The sequence below is a fragment of the Micropterus salmoides genome, unplaced genomic scaffold (assembly GCF_014851395.1).
Source record: "Micropterus salmoides isolate LMB-PRFRI ecotype aquatic unplaced genomic scaffold, ASM1485139v1 Ms_hic_scaffold_22, whole genome shotgun sequence".
NCBI classification, from domain to species: Eukaryota; Metazoa; Chordata; class Actinopteri; order Centrarchiformes; family Centrarchidae; genus Micropterus; species Micropterus salmoides.
Window position 1 is genome coordinate 11,573,266 of NW_024041373.1, and position 19,932 is coordinate 11,593,197.

At 41.7% G+C, this 19,932-nt stretch overlaps 1 protein-coding gene across 4 annotated transcripts; it reads right to left on the bottom strand.

The window, feature by feature from the left end:
- Positions 1-47: 47 nt before the first annotated feature.
- fbxo11a (F-box protein 11a) lies at positions 48-16,368 on the bottom strand. Of its 4 annotated transcripts, none has more exons than XR_005447167.1 (22): positions 16,057-16,368; positions 13,884-14,008; positions 13,691-13,772; positions 12,145-12,289; positions 11,027-11,156; positions 7,310-7,393; positions 7,091-7,223; positions 6,901-7,007; positions 6,657-6,768; positions 6,461-6,567; positions 4,645-4,782; positions 4,135-4,352; positions 3,845-4,025; positions 3,563-3,685; positions 3,209-3,294; positions 2,944-3,020; positions 2,707-2,850; positions 2,202-2,312; positions 1,953-2,060; positions 1,783-1,833; positions 1,529-1,627; positions 48-1,421 (listed from the first exon to the last, which is right to left on the bottom strand). XR_005447167.1 is itself a non-coding variant. In XM_038736776.1 (22 exons), the coding sequence occupies exons 1-22, from the start codon at positions 16,148-16,150 to the stop codon at positions 1,292-1,294; spliced, it is 2,640 nt and encodes an 879-aa protein (XP_038592704.1). In that variant the 5' UTR covers positions 16,151-16,367; the 3' UTR covers positions 48-1,291. The 4 variants fall into 4 exon arrangements, 3 of the variants coding, with proteins under 3 accessions (XP_038592704.1, XP_038592703.1, XP_038592705.1); XM_038736776.1 differs by having other exon boundaries at positions 1,725-1,833; positions 12,145-12,286; positions 16,057-16,367; XM_038736775.1 differs by having other exon boundaries at positions 1,725-1,833; positions 16,057-16,367.
- Positions 16,369-19,932: the final 3,564 nt, after the last annotated feature.

Here is a 19,932-nt window from a genome sequence, read left to right on the forward strand (position 1 = left end):
AGGGGAAACGCACCAAAATTAGCTGTGCTTTCACAAGACTTGTCACTTGAGAACAAAGAGAAGACAACCACATTTATTCAGGGCAGCATGTACAGATTAAATAATCTACCTAACAGATAAATCAGTGACAGTCTGTTAATTTACCACAGGCGGTACAACAATCCAAATATCCTTTAGAAAATCATAGCAATGAGGTTTTTTTATTTAGTAAACAAAGAGGCTGTATCTGGGGTTCATTTGGCTACACCCCAAAAATATTTTACAATAGCAGCCTAGATAAAAAAAATAAAATGCTTCAACTTTGTGCCCAATATATTAGTCCTTCCTGTAATTTGGGTAGTGTGACAGGCTAATAAGAAAAGAAAATATGCATAGATTACGTAAAACAGAACTGAACAGTTTCAAAGAAACATTTGATGCGATTCCAAACAAAAAGCCATACAAGTCCTGTGAAAGCACATTTTCAGCTATTTTTCTGTATTGCAAATGTAAAATGAGTCAACCTTGCTGGAGAAAATGTTTAGTGTTTTCCTCTTTTCTCGGATCTCTTTCACAGAAAGAAGTTAGATACTGCGACATGTATAATTACAGCAATTCTAGGATATAATAACCAAAAAAAAAAAAAATGTACACATTTAATAAAATAAAAGACATTCAAGTACAGTAAGATTTTTGCATGAAAATACAAAACTACACAAAAAGCATTAAAATCAAATCTCAACATTTGTCGGGGGGGGGGGGGGGGGGGGGGCTGAAGTGCTAGGTCGTTTTTCCCGTACGTATCATACGAGCACGTCTGTTGCCCAATGATGGAAGCATTGTTGTATTTGGGGCCTTTGCCTCATAAGAAAGGTCGTGCCTCTTCTGGCTTGAGCAGCTGTCCGATGGATCTGTACATGACTGGGGTATCTCGTTCCTTCACGTCGTGAAAGCTGGCAAGCCTCGGCGGATATTTCGTCCATCTCTCACAAATCTCGCTTACTTGACCAAACAAACACCCACAAACCCTGAGTCAGCTGCTCTTCTGCTCTCTCCCACTGGCATCTTTTTTTGTGTCAAATAATTGAAGAAAAAGAAAAAAGCGAGGCATCCATAATCAGACTTTTTTTTTCTCTTCTAAATGTTTCCTTTTCACATATACATGTCCAAGTCCTTTTTGTAATTTTTTTAAGTCACTGTATATGTTCTGTCAAAGTGAATCTGTATTTTAGTTTGGACTTCCTCCACTGCACAACTTAAAGTGTCTTTTGTCCATTACTGGTCGAGCCCGAAAGGACCGCGGGTCTCAAGCTCAGTTGTGCTGCAGTGTATTGGACTCTATAGGAGGAGCCGAGTCATACAGTGTGTCTGTGTCGTGAGTCGGCTCTCCAGCTAACGTGCAAGGATTTGACAGCGTCCCTGCACCACAGTCACAGAAAAATCTGTAGGTGGAGGCAAGAGGAGAAATAATTATTGGTGTATTTTGGTCACTCTGCTTATACCTACATCACATCATTAGTTTCTAGTAAGGTGGGTCATTGAGACTGACCTATCGTGTCTGATGAACTCCACATCATGTCCTTGGTGACACTTCTTGATGCAGTTCACACAGATGGCGTTGCGGTCTGTTGTGTTACAGGTGTGACACCTGTGGGAACACCATAATTGGGTTTCGTTAATCACGAAACAGACCCAGCAGTCGGAGGATATTCTAGCCACCTTGATAGCGAGTAGAAACAAATTACCTGTAAAAATCGTGCATTGGGTAGCTGGTGTAACTTGAAATCTTGTACAGGCACTGACCTCTGCTCACAGCCTTTTCAATGGCATCTTGATTGTTCATGATTTTGTTATCTGCAGGAAAGACAGCAGAAATTGGCTAACGTAAAACATTTTGATCTGTTAAGAGGCTTCTTTAGGATTTGTCGAGGGGAAAAAAACGAAAGAAGTCATCTTTGTGACCATGAGAGTACCTTTCATTGTAACGTTGACACCAGACGCAAGAAACAGTCCCCCAAAGCGATTGTTGAAGATCTGATTGCCCTCTAGGGTCGCTGTGGCATGATTGGTTATCTCAATACCTAGTGGTAAAAACAACACACATATTACATAGCTCCTAGCTCCAATTAGCAAGACTTAATGTGCCTTGCTGTTTACGCAGACATATTTGTAAGGAGGTTTAAATAATGACAGGGTACAGCATGAGCGCAGGTATTACCCACCTGCAGCGAAGCCGTCAAATATCCTGTTCTTCCGCAGCACAGGGTGGCTGTTGGTGCTAATGAGGACTCCTGCTTGGGCATTTCTGAAGATGTCATTTTCCTCTAACAGACCTGTAGTCAAAAAACAGACTTTCAATCCCACAAAACACTGACATGAAAACTGTACAAAGAGCTTAGCAACAAGATGCCTAATTGAATTTATTTGGACTGAACCGATCTATCAACCGATTTTAGGCTGCAATTTAGATTATAAACCTACCCGTCTCTAGCCAACTGAATGCTCCTTGCATTGTTGTGGCTTAAAAGGTTCACTGTGGAGTTTTATAGCGCTGTTTTTCCATGCGTGGGTTCCTATTTTGTTAGACTATTCCACAGATCTACAGGTGCTGGATGCATGCCAAGATATGCTGCAGTGTAAACAAGTGTTTACAAGACAACCCCACGGCGCCCCCTTTAATAATTGTGATAAGTACCCCCCCCTTGACACAATGAATTGATGAGTTACCTCTTCCTCCGTTGAATATACAGATGCCGCCGTCTCTCCCATCATGGATCTTATTCCTCCGAAGAGTGGGGTTGCTGTCCGTCTTGATCCACACTCCTGCCATGGCATTGTCAAAGATCTCATTGTCCTCGATAAAGCCTAAGCCTGAAAAACACATTCATGTTTCATTATTAACGGCAAGAACTGTTGTGTTGAACTCTAGAATAATGAAACAGAAAATACTTTTCTGCTTCTCACCTGAGTTGTAAACCAAAATGCCTCCATTCTGGCCTCCCCAGATCTTGTTTCGCCTAATCTTGGGATTGCTGCCAGTCCTGTTGAAAAGAAAAAGACACACAAGGGACAGTTTAACCACCGCTTCCATAATGCTAAATGCATTTCCTTTCCTAAATAACCATCTTAACATCAGAACAACTGACTTTATTCAAACTATCACAAAACACGAGACAAATGTCATTGAGACGTTTAAGCGAATAGTTAATAATTGGAATATTTCACAAACCTAATTTGAACTCCAGAGTACATGTGATTGTAGATATCATTGTCTTCCAGCACACCGTGGCCATTGTCGTAGAAGTAGACCCCAACCTAAGCAAATTAAATGAAAATATATTAGCTATCATTTATTCCTGGTATTAAATTGCACATTATGATTTTTTTTCTATAGGACGGAGTGACCGGCACAGGATCACAACTGATGCTTGATTTATTTATTATAGAACAGTAAACCAGTCTGACATTGCAATTTGTGATCACATATATGACATCAGAATAATTACATAAATATGCCAGTGTAACTACATCACATCAGATAACAGTATACATATCATCAAGGTGTATATGGGACTATTCTCACCTGCTTCCCGCTGTGTATCCTGTTCCTCCTCAGTACTGGCGTACTGCCTGTTGTCACCCACACTCCTGCCAGCGTGTTGCTGTACACCTCGTTCTCCTCTATGACGCCTTGTCCCTTTTCATGCTGCGTGATACAAAACCACCACACATCACTGCTATGTTTCCCAATGATAGCGTAAGAAAGCTGAAGAACATTCAAAGATGGTAAGACCATTATTGTAATAAATAAATAAATAACTGGTGCAGCTTTATGGGTTCATTGGCTGCACATGTAAATATTTACCACATATATGCCGCCATGCTGGCCATCGTGGATTTTGTTGTGTCTGACAATAGGGCAGCTGTTTGTCCTGATCTGGATTCCTGCCAGGGCGTTACCATAGATGTCGTTTCCTTCAATGAGGCCTCGGCCGTCACCAAAAATATAAACGCCACCTTGGTTCCCATTAAAAATTGCATTGCCCCTGTATTTGGACAAAACAGCACGTTTTAGGACATGATACAACTGTGCATGGACAAGTACCTTTTAAATGATACCTTCAATTTAGTATTTGACAGCCAGGCCACACTGACCTTATTGTGGGGTCACTGTTGGAGGTGATCCACACCCCTGCAAAGTTATTTGCATAGATCTTGTTTTCGATGAACTGGCCGCGGCCCTTTTCGTGCACGTAGATGCCCCCTGTCTGACCGTGATGGATCTCACAACGAACCACCGTTGGATTTGCGTACGCCTTCACCTCAAAGCCGGCTATGCGGTTCCTATGGATGTTACAGCTCTCAAAGTAACCCTGAAAATGAACAGAGAAATACAGTTACTCTATGTCCTATCGAAATACTCTTCAGTCCACGAGCAGCAGCTAGAGAACAAATAAGATCCGGGTGTAACCAATCCAACGACTACACTGCTGCTTCATTACATTCTACGCTGTATAACTGTACTAAAATGATGGTGCTTAAACTCACGTATACACATGAGTGCATCCAACTGTGGCAGTGCAGATACACCACAGCACAGCTGTCAGTGAACAGTCAACAACACTTTTTTGAACACAAACCAAACACCAGTAAGTTGTAGCTTACCATGCCGTGGTCAAATGTAAAGACACCCACGTCTCTGCCATGGTGGATGTGATTACGTCTGATGATTGGGTTGCCATGGTTTTTCACCCAGATCCCAGCCAGAGCATTGTTTGAGATCTCATTGTCTTCGTATATTCCCTGAACAATCAACAATTTAGTTTTAAAGCTTTGAACATTTTCACATCCACTTTACAGATTTTTTTTTTTTTTTTTTAAACCTGTCCTGGCAGCCTGGTATGAGTATGAGGAGCTGGATACCATATTGTGCCAGACAGATTTTATTTTAACAAGAGAGTATTAATATACTCCTTTGTCTGTATTGTTATTTATTCAAATTTATTTGTCACCGGGCCAGACAGGGGACAGACATGGGGATGGGGAATAGAAACACCACATAAACAGGTAGCACAGAGAGAGGGCAACACCTGCAAGAGAACGGGGATGGGGACAACAGGAAATAGCAGAAGGAAACACCAATTGCAGAAAGCAACAAAACCTGCAAGAGAACGGGGAGGGGGGCTTGGGGCTGAGAAAAACAAACAACAAACAAAGACACAACCAGCCGAACAGCAGCAATAAACAGCTGACATAGAAAGACAATAGAGAGAGTAATGAAAACGAAACTTCAAGAATAATTCTACCAGGGAAAACCTTTGTGTGTGTGTCTATATGTGAGACTGTGTGTGTCTGAGTGTGTCTGTATGTGTATATGTTTGTGTACATAAGCCTGTTACAGAATGTAGTTCATAGTGAAAGTGGGATGCCACAACCGCGCCACACCGACTCCAGCGACAGGCGGGCAAGACCCCCAGTAACCAATAGGGGTGGGAAAGAAGTCGACTCCCAGACGAATCGCAATGCGAACACAGAAGACCCCCGCCCGACCCGCAAACGGCAAAGACACCGGCCATCCAAATGCCAATGCAATGGAAAGCAAAAGGCGGAACCCGCAGAAGAGCGGCACCTGGACCAAACGCGGCACGCACACAACAGAGGCCAGTGCCACCCCGCAACCGGCAGCCCACCGGCGCAGAACGGGCAACCAAACTGCCAAAATGCCACACAATCATCAACATCAGCGTGCAAGTAATGACCCCAGCCCGCACACCGCACGAGTGCAGTGACACCCACTGCCCGGCAGTCCCCTGGTGCGAGGCTGAGCAAATGAGAGAAAGCAAGGGGCAGAACACAACGGTGAAAGCCAGCAGAGAAAAACACCAGCAGCAAGTCCCCGCCCGGCAGCAAACGTGCCGCCCATGCCACGGTGCACCCGCCGATAAAAGTCCTCCGCCCCAACCCGCGCTGTGCCCAGAGACCCCCACCCCCAGTAGCCAAGGCACCCCGTGACTCCCCAAAGCGCAAAGGACCCCAGACCACATGTCCCGGGGGAGAACAGCAGAGAGCCGTGCCGGGGAACTCCCTGCTGAGGAAGCAATAACACAGGAAAACCAGGGCCCCCAGGCCCAGGGACACGCCACCTTTAAAGATCTTTTTGGCAGTTTGGTCTAGTTTATCATACAATTCATTGTTTTAACCCTACATGTTATTAAATGTAATACTTTTAAGACCCCGCGGGTACCCTGGTTTACTAGAGCACAAGATTGTTTACAAGAGTGCAAAGTTCTTTATAGATAGCCTCTTAATTTTGCACCAAATTAAGGCATTTAACTTTATAATGTACAAAATTGTCTTCCGGGAGGGCATGCCCCTGGACCCCCCCCGAGATGGTCCCACCCACCATAGTCTCTTAAAGTCCTTTGGGAATCCTGTGGTTAATGCAAAACTTAAACAACACTGGTGAAAGGTGTGTTATTACCTGTGCATGGTCAGTGATGTAAAGGCCGACATTTTCACAGTCACTAATGTTGCAGTGCTTGATTGTGGGACAAGCGCCCTGGCCGCTGACACAGACAGCTGACCCCACTGAAACAGGCAGGGTAGGGACTTATTAGTGCACCAATATCCATAATATGTCAAAATATTTTAGTAGACCAAAAGAGACGCAGAATTACCTGTACATGTGCTGCGTATGATGCAGTGGTCTATGATGGGGCTGCAGTTGACTGTGATCTCCAAGCAGTGGTGTGCATTGTGGTGCTGGGCGGATTTATCATCAGGATTAAACTGCAGCAGAGACAAAAACAGTTGTGACAATAGTAAATAAAAATAACAACTGCTGTCACCCATACAGAGTGAGTGTGCATATGAACTACTTAGGTCATGGATGGATGTACCCCCCCCAGAAGAAATGCTCACCCTAATGGTCATGTATCCAACATAAGCGTCTTCTGAGCCTTCCATGAATACAAATGTAGAGTCTCTGGTATTCTCAATGATTACCTTCTCTGCTACTTTTCCAGAAGCTAAAAAATAAATCAGAAATGTTGGATTACAAGGCTAAACAAATGCATAACTATACTGTAACCGTAATATCAGTCACACATACCAGCTCCGATCATTGTGATAGGCGACTCGATGTAGATCCATTCATCTGTGTAAATACCGGAGTGGACGAATATCAGGCCGTCAAAGTGAGGCTCCTGGCCCCCTCCGAGGGCATCCTCAATGGTGTCATAGTACTGGAGAAAACATCACAAATCTGGTGAATGACTGCAGCATTTCATGTTTAAAAATTATATATATTCATTGGAAACAGTTCACTTACAAACATGTTATCTCTCCCTTTGTATCTGGCAGGATTACTGTAGAAGTGTTCTGCAAAGCCTGGCTTAACATGTGCTCCTTTATACTGTAAAAAAAAAAAATTACGTGATTAATAACACTCTAAAAAACAGTAATTCATAATGAACAATCTGAGACAACACGGACAGTGCACTGGCATTGCATTTTGAAGAATATGGTGGGGGTCATCGCTAGAAAACTGCCAGAGACATTTCTGTCCAGGGAAAACGATCCTAAAGGTCAATACATCGCAAAGGAATATAATTTAAACAAATAGTTCTCTTGTACACCCTGCCTACTGAATGTCACCACTATGGCCTGTGGTGCTGCCCTTTCACATGACATTAACTGTCTGTACACAGGAGGATTTAAAGTCGCACAGAAGCAACTTTTGGCAATAAAAAGAAAAATCAATGTCAAGATTAAAAGAAGAAAGAGAGGGTTTCATTTATGTCTCAACACTACCTTTTAACACTAGAACGGTCACAACGGACAATGTGCAACAACTTTGAATGAAAGAAATACAATCCTGCTGGTACCGGACTTTTCCTAAAAGTGTATTTACATTTGAAATTGCATAAATTACACAAAAAAAAATATGATATTCTTAACCTATTTCATCTGCACAGAATTTCACGCTATTCTATTGTTAATCTTTGCCGTGGTTGATGATGCATCTTGTTTGCTTAGCAACTATCATTGTCTCTATCGAAGAAATGTCGCTAGCAGTCTTGAGTGCTATTCGCATAAGCTAATTTTCTTATAAATACAAATTATTAGATCAAATTGGCTAATCAGTACAATCCTTTAAAAAAAATTTAGTAATTGCCTACTCGAGTTTATATGAAAAGAATGAATAAATGAAGAGGAAGCTGACGGCTGATCTGGCCTCGAATATGCTTCCGAACTTGGACAGCGGTGATTCTGATGCAGGGGATCTACCTGAGGTGGAAAGTGACAGCAATGTTTCCTGGGTGCATGAACACTTCGTCCTCATCCTCATGATTCAGAGTCGAGGAAAAAGAGACCACCGATACAGATGTTGTGTTCACGGCTTACATTACATGCTCTTGAGCCAGCTGGAATCCACCTCAGTCCTGGATTCATCTCAGCCGGAGGTGGCTTTGGACAAGGGGCAAGGATGGGAAGGCCCCTGAGCCAAATGAACGCCCAGGGAGACGGCTCTGCCAAAATGTCCTGACTGAAGCTGCTGGCCCCACATCGCACAGTAAGTGCAAAATCAAAGATGCGCTCACGGGCTTCCTGTGTGTGTTTGACGATGGCATATTAAAACATATCAGGGACTGCACTGTGGCTGAGGCTTATCGGTGTCATGGTGACAGCTCATTGGGCCTGACATTGGCTGAACTGAAAGCCTTCAGAGCCCTGTTATATATACACATGGAGCACAGGATGAAAAGAAACATATTGGGTTGGACAGCTTGAGGTCAGACACATGGGGGCTTCCCATGTTACAATAAAACCCTACACATGCACCTGCAGGATGACAAGTTAGTCTAGGTGTCGGCAAATTGGAACAAGTTCGTTTAAGCCTGCTGCCAACATAACAATAGATGAGCAGTTGTTCCCCGCCAAGGCCCAGTGCACATTTATTCAGTACACGGGGAATAAGCCTCATAAATTCTGCATAAAATTTTGGCTGGCTACAGATGTCAAATCAAAATGCATGCCGAACAGGGCTCCATTTCTGGGTAAGGAAGAGAAGCAGAGCAGATGTCGGCTTCTGAGAGAGAGTGGGGTTTCTTCAACTCTCTCTAACTGGCCCCTAACTTACTGGCCTGATTGTCACCTTGGGGAAAACAAAGCATAAGTTGCCCCCCTCCGCAAAAGAGAAAGCCGAGCTGTGCAGACGCGACGCTCACCATTTACCAGAGAATGCCGAGGAAGAATCACAGATGGGCTATAACAACTACTGTAACAACACTAAGTACAGCGTGGACGTCCTAGAACAGACGGCAATGACCACATCCTCTTCAAGGAGTGCACCAGCAGCAAATCCCAGAGGAAGTTCATGCAGCAACTGGCAGAGGAGCTGCGAGCAGAGTAAAGAGGGCAGCATGGCATTTAGCACAAGGTCCCAGCCAGCAGCAAAACCAACCACCGCAGCAGACACCAAAACGGAGGCAGCGTCAGGTTCGGTGAAGCTGCAATCAAAATAAAACACACGACACATCCCGCAAATGCAGCAAATCTGTGTGTAGAAATTGTGCGAGGAGAACAGAGGTCACTTGTGTTGACTGTAAAGCTTAGATAGCTAAGAATGCAGTTGATGTAGTTAACAATTAATGTTATATAATTGTTTTATAGTTCTTTAGCATAAACTTCATTCTTGGTTCCTTTTTTTTTGTTTTAGGACAGCTCCTTTTCAGCTTTTTCAATTATTTTCTATGTTATGAATGTTTTATAAATTAAATAAGATACTTCTAATTGTTATTGCCTTGTTCTGATTTATGTTGAATTAATATTTTACCAAAATAAGAAAAGATTCCTCACACAATAAATTCATCTCTAAATTGGGAATTTATCTTGAGAGATTATAGCGTTTGGAATCTAGTAGTCAAAATGACCGCTTACGACACGTTTAGTGTTAAAGCTGATTAAATATCTGCTGTAGCACTTTGGATTTAGTAAAAGTTAACTTCTAGTTTTATATACACTGAACAAATGCATTTGTAAACTAACATTTCTGTATGTACACAAAAGGTTATTTCTCTCAGATAGTGTTCACAAATTGGTCAAAATCTGTGTTAGTGAGCACTTCTCCTTTGCCAAGATAATCCATCCACCTCACAGGTGTGGCATATCAAGATGCTGATCAGACAGCATGGGTATTGCACAGGTGTGCCTTAGGCTGGCCACAATAAAAGGTCCCTCGAAAATGTGCAGTTTCACTGTATTTGGGGTGGGGGGTCCAGAAACCAATTGCCTCACACAGTGCAACACATGTCCTTCCCATAGAGTTGATCAGGTTGTTAATTGTGGCCTGTGGAATGTAGGTCCGCTCCTCTTCAATGGCTTTGCGAAGTTGTTGTCAGGTCGAGACCCCGATAAGGACGACAAACATGCAGATGAGCTTGCCTGAGATGGTTCCTGGCAGTTTGTGCAGAAATTCTTTGGTTATGCAAACCGATTGTTGCAGCAGCTGTCTGGGTGGCTGGTCTCCGATGATCTTGGAGGTGAAGATGCTGGATGTGGAGTTCCTGGGCTGGTGTGGTTACACGTGGTCTGCGGTTGTGAGGCCAGTTGGATGTACTGCCAAATTCTCTGAAATGCCTTTGGAGATGGCTTATGGTAGAGAAATGTTCAAACATTCAATTCATGTGCAACAGCTCTTGTGGACATTCCTGCAGTCAGCATGCCAATTGCACACTCCCTCAAAACTTGCAACATCTGTGGCATTGTGCTGTGTGATGGAACTGCACATTTTCGAGTGGCCTTTTATTGTGGCCAGCCTAAGGCACACCTGTACAACACTAATGCTGTCTGATGAGCATCTTGATATGCCACACCTGTGAGGTGGATGGATTATCTTGGCAAAGGAGAAGTGCTCACTAACACAGATTTTGACCAATTTGTGAACAATATTCGAGAGAAATAGGCCTTTTGTGTACATAGAGAAAGCCTTAGATCTCTAATAAAATATGAAATCAAATGAATCAGCCCACAGGAGGTTCCATACCAGCTGCTGAAAACTTTCCTTCCACGGGTTTGGCTGCTCGTATTCATCTGGGTTTATCTGGTAGAACTTCCCTGCCTCGGGGTGCATCATGGGTCGTGTGTATTCAAAAACTTCCATGTACAGCCTCTTCCTGAAATATGAAGGCACAACATAGATTAACACCATCCTCCTCTCGTTCATGTCAGAATTTCTTTGTCTGCAATACAGAAGCACTAGAACTTCATGACCAATTTAAAATGAAAACAAAAGTCAAAAGGTCATGTCCACACTAGGGGACCTGACACACTAAGCAGACAGACATGGTTAAGACCGTCGACAGTTTTAACACTTGAGTGTCCAATGGATTTTAGATTGTAAATATAGACTTCTTGTTATTTTCTTTTTAACTCCGCTTCTTACAGCCACCAAGAAGTTGTTCTGCTTACAGATGTAAAACTCTCTTCTGCTCTATTGATGTTTCAAAATTCAATACATAAATTATATATTGAATTTTGGCTGTTTATTTTGTATTAGGGCTGCAGCTAATGTTGATTTTAGTACTCAAGCTCCTACAGATTATTTCATTGATTCATCAAAAGAATGTACAGGTACAAGAAGTACTTTTGCTTGGCTTCCGTGGACTTGATAATAGACTGATCAGATACCGTTGGGCTGTTGCAGTAGGCGACATTAGGTTCATTTTACGGTGTACAGACTGTAACATTACAGAGTTGTTGTTTTCTTTTAGCTTGAAATAATCCCATACTTTGGACACTTTCTTGTTCGTCCCTCGTCCCTTCTCTCTCGTCTTCAACTTTGCCAACAGTGTCATCATAATCACGTCATGTGCACACAGCGTAAGCACGACAGTAATAAATGTCCATGCGAAACAGTGCACTATATAGTTGGATTAAACAACCTGATGCCTTTTAGTAATTTAATTAATTGATGAATCGTTTCAGCCCTATTATGTATCATAATCAATTTACACAATAGCCCTTTACTGATAGTGAGAACTACAGAAACAACTTTACAATACAGTTTATTTGATATATTAGGAAATACAACAATTAATTCATGGTACCACCACCGCCTCATTTTGAGCCAGAAAAAAAACCCTGTATACCAACAAGTCTCACCAGAGGATGGGGTCATTGGCCAGCTCACTAAAGCGCTTGCACACGCATGCTGCACGGCACAAGTCCTGCTCCAACAAGTACGAGAAGATCTTTAGCACCACCTCGTCTGGAAGCTTCTCCTGCAAATACTGTTCTGCTGGAGCTGCTGGGAGGAGGATGACCAAGGAGTTAGAATAAAATAGTTTTGAAAGGACGAAGTTTTGGGTGGGGTTAGATAAAAGCAGCCATAAAAGCATTTTTACAGCAAAATCACATGAGGAACCAAAACAATCTCTCGAGTCACAATAGTGACTGATTTATGCAGAAATGAAGGAGGCTCCTTTGAAATACCTAAAAATATTGAATATATTTCATCTCAGTCCAATTAAGAAGCAATATTTATATACATTATTACTTTAACTATACTCCAGAACTAGTACTTTACTGCTAAACAAGCACGTCCAATTGCTTTCCACTTGCAAGATATTAAAGCTGAATGACACACAGTTTCACCAATCTTCACAATGTATGTACACATGTGCAGTATAATTAGGTAAATCACATTTACCATATATAAATATGTCATACTGACTGACAGAAAAGTATCAAAGTTATCTTTTTCCTGAGTAATCTTGAAAACAAACAGCCTAGGTCCTTCTGACAGACAACTTACGTTAACCTGATTTCTTGACATACTGGTTTCTGCTTTTCCATGCAAGCTCTGCCTGTATTGTTAATTATCAATCGCAATCATTTATAAACTGGACTGATTTGTTTATCATACATTAGCAAAGAGAAAGCTGCTGTCTGTGTTGATTTTTTGCCTCCAACTTTAAAAACAGAGAAGATGAACTGCAAAGAAAAAAATGTCACATTTGTGATTTGGAAGCAATTTTGGTTTAAAAAAAATATCATGTGGAGCTACAGTGAGCACAACGCAAGGCAATGTGACCGTTTATTTTGACACCACAAAGCCATGACCCAAATGCCATCTAACAGGGCAAACATCTATTTCCGATGCTTTGGCTAGAGCTGCGCCGTATGAGAAGGACTCCAAATGCCACAAATAACAGATTCTATAAATTCCACTTTGTGAAACTTGTGGTGCTACATCATGTCTTTACCAAAGAGGCTTTTAAACAGATGATATGACCGTAAGCTTCAAGTTAAAGGTGAATACAGAATAAAAGTCTCATTTTGAATCCACTAAAAATAAATGAACAACTGTTATGAACTGTATTTATGTGTGTGCTGATACATAAAGCACACTGTTGCATATTACGCTGTATAAAAATTTGGCTACCCACATACAAATCACATTATGCCATACACAGACCTCTCATTATGAAAACAAAAGTAAAACCTAATATTTTACAATTTGCAAAGAACAAATCCATGTATTTATAACAGACTTTGTAAACAGCAACGTGACACTAATGTGATGCATAACTGCCCACTACAAGCTAACAAGAGTATAACTAACTTGACATTTTGCCCCGATTCACTATTTGCACCTTTATGGAAGATGCCCATCCAGTCACATCTCAAATAATGTATTCCTAATTACCTGGTAAATCTTGACACTTTCCTGAAACTCTGGGGCGCTTAGGTCGGTGTCCAAAGTTTTCTGTGGTTGAAGTGGAAGCACCCTGTGGATTAAAAATAAGACAGTGTAGACATTTAAATATTAATTAATGAGTGTGTTGTCTGAAATGAAATAGGCATTTATACTATCAAATAAGGATTCCTGGGAGATGTACCTCCATGTTTGTCTTTGTCGGACACACTGTTCTCTTGGGTAGAGACTTTCTTCTAAGCTGGTAGGGACTGTTCTGAGCTCCTGGACCGGATTCTTCTGCGACCATATCTGCAGGAACGTCCTCATCTACGAATGGTGATGGGAGCGGAGGGGGGAATGATTAAATGATTAAATGATTAATTATCAATTAAACCAATCCAAAGTACTGTATGATATGCAACAAAAGGAAATGCAGGAAAAAATATACATTTTTGATGGGTTGTCACAAACATTCAGGATGTAGCGCTTTAAATGCTTATTAAAAAAGTAAGTCTGTAACTGGATATTCCTGAGTTTTCACTCAATAGTAAGCACTATGACTAAAAAACATAAAACTGTATTTACTTTTTGTCCTGTGTGGCATAATCATCTCCGGTGTAAAGCTTAACCTGCAATAACGGATGCTAACTTGCATGTACGTTTCAGATCTTTGGTTGAACAACACACATAAATTCAAACCTTCAACTTATGTTTACAGTAGATTGTTATAATTCAGCTTTCATACATACATTTTATCAGTAATAGGCAATACACTGTAGCAATAGACTACCAAAGGCAATTGCCTAAACAATATATAACACACGGGTCACAGAGCAAACAGCAGAAAATATAAAAACAGGTTTGTTCATTACATGCTCTGTATGCTACAAATTGATTACAGATCTTATCAAGAGGGATTCAATCAAGACAAAAACAAGACAACAATAGCATCAACCCTGAGCTAAACCAGACATCTATTTATATGGCAGTTCATAATGGTATGATGAGTTGACAGCTAGACCCCAGATGGGAGATGCATACTACCTGCTTGTTGCTCTGGTTGCAAGGATGACTCTCCCCAGCTACTAGGCCAGTAACCACTACAAACACTGCCTGTGTTAACAAGCTGGGCCAGTTAATGCAACTTCACTGCAACTACAAACTGAAATAATGTATAGATTATCTTGCCTAGTTTGATTTTAAAAAAACACACACCACTGTACATCAATTTCACAGCCAATACACACTATATGATGTGAAATAGGCAAAGACACCGTTGCCGATCTGTTACCAGCCTCACTATTGTTTATTAATTTAAATTTCACCTTAAAATGACAACTGAGCTATGCTGTAGACATCTGGACCGAGAGAAATAGGTACTGTGTACAGGTCACGAATAAATGATTGGAGATAGAGAGAAGCACTCAAGGAAACTGAAAATGTATTGTTGGCATGAGCATGACAGTTTGTTTTCCATTAAATTGTCAATATTAAGTTATTACCTTAGTTTTCAATGTTTACTGTACACTTTTGTGAGAAACACTAAACGTTAACCCTCTGTTGCTGATTGTCATTCAACTGATGCTACTGATCAGTGTCCACCAGATTGACTGGGTCTCTAGCACTGGCTTTCAGCCATGGCACCTATGATTTAGAGTATCTCTGGCTAATGTTTACTTTAAAACACTGTAGCCAATATTCACTTAACGTTACACCTACTGTTACACAGCGTTAACGTTCCAGTAGAAAAGAAACAACAAATAAATTACTGAATTGTAACAGTGACGTTATTACATTGGTTACCTGCATTATGTCCAAGCACAGACATTTTAACGTTATGGAGGCTAAAGGACATGTCTTTTTTTCAAACGCCAGGACGCAGATAGCTAGCCAAACATGCTAATAATAACAGCTAGCACAGGCTAGGTTCAGTTAACAAGCTACGACAACTGGCAAAACCACTTTGTGCACCCTTCGCTGCGTGTGTCACCCATGAATCAAACAAACCCCTGTCTATCGCTTGTCTCTTTCACTACTGATGTTACGCGGACAAAAAACTGAATTCAGCATCGATATGAGGCCAGACAAGTAAAAGGCAGGCCGACTCGGGGCAAAAAACAAGCAAAACAAAGCGCGGCCTGAATGCTACTTACAAACACAAAAGCCTCGGTGTTTCCTGCCTGCACAGAGACCCGTTGAGACCTCTCTTGGCAACCCACTGTTTTATCACAACAACCAACATTGCCATAGTGTACGCACTACATGTGAACACGAACAATAGAGAAATCCGCCCAGTCATATGACACAGTTCAACCCTAAAGCTAGCTGTTTGACAAACCGTTCAGTAATGCTAACGCTAGCTCAGCTAGCATTACCTCTTTCCTGGTGGTTCCTCTCCGGCTGCACCGGGCGCGGCCTCGAGACTCGCCTAGGTCTTCTGCTAACGTTACTTGCTCTGACGGAGTTCATTTGGGGTGTTGTTAATCTTGAAGAAATGTCGAAGCCTTCACACCAGAAGAGGCGACTCCAAGCTCATCGTCTATGTCTTTTTCTTCAGCATTGCACGATCTGCCATCTTTAGCCGTGGCTCCCGAAAAACGTATCGCTGTGTGATATTCACGTTCCCCTGCACTGGTGTTACGTCTTGCCCAGTTCCACTGAAGCAGGAGGAGCCATAGCAGACACAGGCACAGTCCGTCAGGCTCAGTCACATCACATGGGAGGACCTCTCGCCGTCATGTCACGTCGCCGTCCCCGTTCACGGCGGTGTGCTTAGCAGTGATTGTTTCACTGCTTCATTACTTTCGAGATAAACCAGTCAAGCATCCGCCATGGGACAACCTGCTGTTTGCCTCAGCAGTAGTTTGCCTCCTCTCGTATACGGACTTGAGCTGAGCACAATCCTTATAGTGGAGGTAAGGTGTCTTGCTCAGGGGCACATTGAAGACTGCCATCAATTCATTAGCCTACTGTTGTCCATGACACGAAAGTACCCAATAACACACAACAAATTAACCTATTCTGTCTTGTTATGATAGAGTTGGCCACATGTTATACCAAAGATAAATGATTTTGAACAGATTTGTATAATTTAGATTTTATCTAAAACAATGTAGACCTTATATTAGTAGAGAATGGATGTGCCGGAGGACACCCTAGTTCCTGTTCCTTCACATTTAATGGAGCCTGTTGAAGTAGTTTGGGCACAAGGAAGGATGGCCACTGCGTACCTGGAGGTACCTTGCCATTTTACAAGTGTCACTCTAACCTAGATCAGCAACAAAAAATGGATGATTGATAGTTTTTCATGTCCAACAGATCAGTCAAAATATACTGCTTTCATTTTTCCTGCTCTGCTTCACATATGTTTATGACACAGTGGAACCCATTAACATACCTGCACATCACCTGACTGTAAATGACTAAACACCAGCTTACATAACCATACTTCATGTCCATCATGTTCTTAATGCCTGTGGGCCCTTTTGGAGGCTGTAAAAATAAAATAGTGAAAGTTAATAATGTAAAACAGAATAATGTCACAATGCCACACTCCAACTTGAGTGATGCTCACTTTTCAGTGGAATTAACTGCTGGTTGCTGAGATGTTTGTCTCACGATGAGTGTTGAGTAAATCAGATAATTGTAACTTTCTCTATTTAGTTGTTCAAACAATGTCACCTAACATCTTTACAGCGTCTTTGATCAGTTTGTCTGAAGGAATAAACCTCACTAGCTTCACAAATCAGAAAGCCACATGTCAAAATACAATATTACCTTACCGTTGCTCACAGATTTAGGGATTTGGTGCAACCTTGGCTAACACAGTATAAAGTGAATGCTAGAGTACAAATGCTAGAGTGTAAACAGTGTAAGTGAGAAAATAGTGATATAGCTATAAGAACCAAACCCTTGCAGCTACTTATTCTATACATTGAATCTAACTTTGAGCTATGGAACTATTTCAAAGTTCAAAGACTTTGCAAAGGTGTTAGAACTGCAGGTGAAACGGTGCTTGATATATTGCAATTTGAAAATCTATTTTTTTGTCTGATGGTGGTGCTATTGAGCACGACCAAATGAGCACACTGAATAGGGACTCACATCTGAATCCAGCCCAAAAACACAGTAATTTGGTGGAATTCAGTAATTATTATTTTATTATTTACACCTCTGCTTTTCCTACTGTGACATATCAAAATGCCTTCTGTGATACATGTAGTTTTAGGTTGAAAGGGGAAAAGAGATAGAAAAAAACTAATTATACATCATATTTCAAAATATGATGTGGAGTTCTTTTTCTTTTTTTTCATTGTCAATCTCCTCAATTTAATAAATAATAAAAGTGATACGTTGTCACTTATGTTCTTGCATAGTAGTCTGGTTGCCCACTAGATGTCTCCTCATCCTTACTTCTGACCATTCACTGCATGCTATTTGTAAGATGAGCATCACATGATACTTTACCGCTATGGTGTCTTTTTGTCTCTCTTGTCTTTAATGATGCTTCACCTTGCTCAGGCCTTTTTCCCTCAGTGATGATTGAATTTCCCTCGGGATCAATAAATTACATATCTATCTATCTAATATATGCCCCCCCCCCCCCCCCCCCCCCATACATCCTGAGCAGTCACTCATGGCAGTCACTGTGAACTAGAATTTCTTTCCAGACCCTTTGCCCCAGGATGCTGCCATGACAATGATGTTGTTTGTCATACAAATAGTGTCAATTTGCCAAAATGCACTGGCGAATTACCTACTCTTTGGTAGGCTGAAACATCAGTCTTTTTATACTACTCAACATTGTGATTATGTAAACAGTTGCTTGTAAGGATATCAATATGTGCCTGTGGTGACAACATGGTAATTAATTAGCATATTATTTGGCTGGTCTAAAGGAATACTGTTCCACTGACTAATTAACTACCTACATCAAATGAGTCACACTGAGCCACATAACTACCTTGCAACTGCCTTTAGGTGGCAGCATCCTCACAACTGATGCAAAGTTTTCATTCACATTTATAGTATTTATTATTTCTGTTTATGCATCGGTTTGCCATCACAATGTTTAGTTTTATGTCTGCCCTCGACTCAAGGCCTATCAGCAGGACCATCTGTGATTTGTTGCTCTGTGGTCATTGACCCATCTGTGTGTTGGTCTGTCAGTCTGTCTGATGAGGTTAATGGTGATTGACCTTATGAAAGGAGTCAACTGAGAGTCTTGTATCGGGCATCATATTGAACAAAAACTTTTGCCAACATTACTAACTGGTATGCCACAAGCTGCAAGACTTCTTGTATTTTTTGTCTTGTGTTCTTTATTGTTAAATCAGCCGTTATGTGGCATGTTTTCAAAGATTTAGGGACATAGTTTGCCTCTATTTCTGTATTCTCGACCCCCCCCCCCCCCCCCCCCCCCCCCACGGTGTTGTAAATGGCAAATCAATTGCCTTTGTGTTCATGATGCACTAGCTGTTGTCCTCTGATGATGAAACGGTTGGACTCTGTGTTGCCATGGCCAGAAGGAACATTTTTGCCCCGTCTTACATAATCTCAATTTAGGTATGTCTTTTTACTTCACTTTGTCATACTGAATTACCAGTCCTCTTTGAAAAAATACACTGAAACTCACTACTTTACCTAAGCCTGTAACAAGGAGCGCTTAAGTGTCAAGATATCTGTTGTTTTCGACACTAATCTGTGGGAGATATGACAGTGAGGCACATGTGTTGGCTTGGTAACCAGTCTAGTATCCAGTGGCAACAGAGGTCTATTGAACGCTGGGTGGCTCTGTATTGGCTGGTGTGCCCACCACTCTCCTGTGTCACCAAGTCACAGAGGCACATCCGTAAAGCAGCTCTGAATAATGGTGTGGTTGTGTAATATTCAGTTTAGGAGTCAAAATTGTGTGTGTGTGTGTGTGTGTGTGTGTATGTGTGAGTGTGTGTGATTGGGGAGAGGTCATCCTAGCACTGTTATTACAGATGCTCTTAATGTACTGACCTGAAGATGGTGGAACTCTCTGTCTCTATCAGTTTCTCTGTCTCTATCAGACGCTTACACACAGTCTACGTTTAAGTCCTTACTTCAAATAACCTCCCTCCTTTACATCATTGTCTCCCATGAAAACACTGGACGTGTTTCAGGGTTGCCTCCGTTCTTGGACTTCAGTGAGTCCTATCCTTATCTGAAGGCATCCACTGGGGAAGAGGCAGACACAACAGGATAAGCGTCTTTGTCTCAGACTC

What these genes read in the sequence shown, in the direction of transcription:
- fbxo11a (XM_038736775.1), bottom strand. Translation starts at nt 16,150, where the DNA reads ATGAACTCCGTCAGAGCAAGTAACGTTAGCAGAAGACCTAGGCGAGTC. An exon ending in CATACGCAGCACATGTACAG is followed by an intron (nt 6,568 to 6,656) that starts GTAATTCTGCGT and finishes TGCCTGTTTCAG; the next exon opens with TGGGGTCAGCTGTCTGTGTC. An exon ending in ATTTGACGGCTTCGCTGCAG is followed by an intron (nt 2,061 to 2,201) that starts GTGGGTAATACC and finishes TTTTACCACTAG; the next exon opens with GTATTGAGATAACCAATCAT.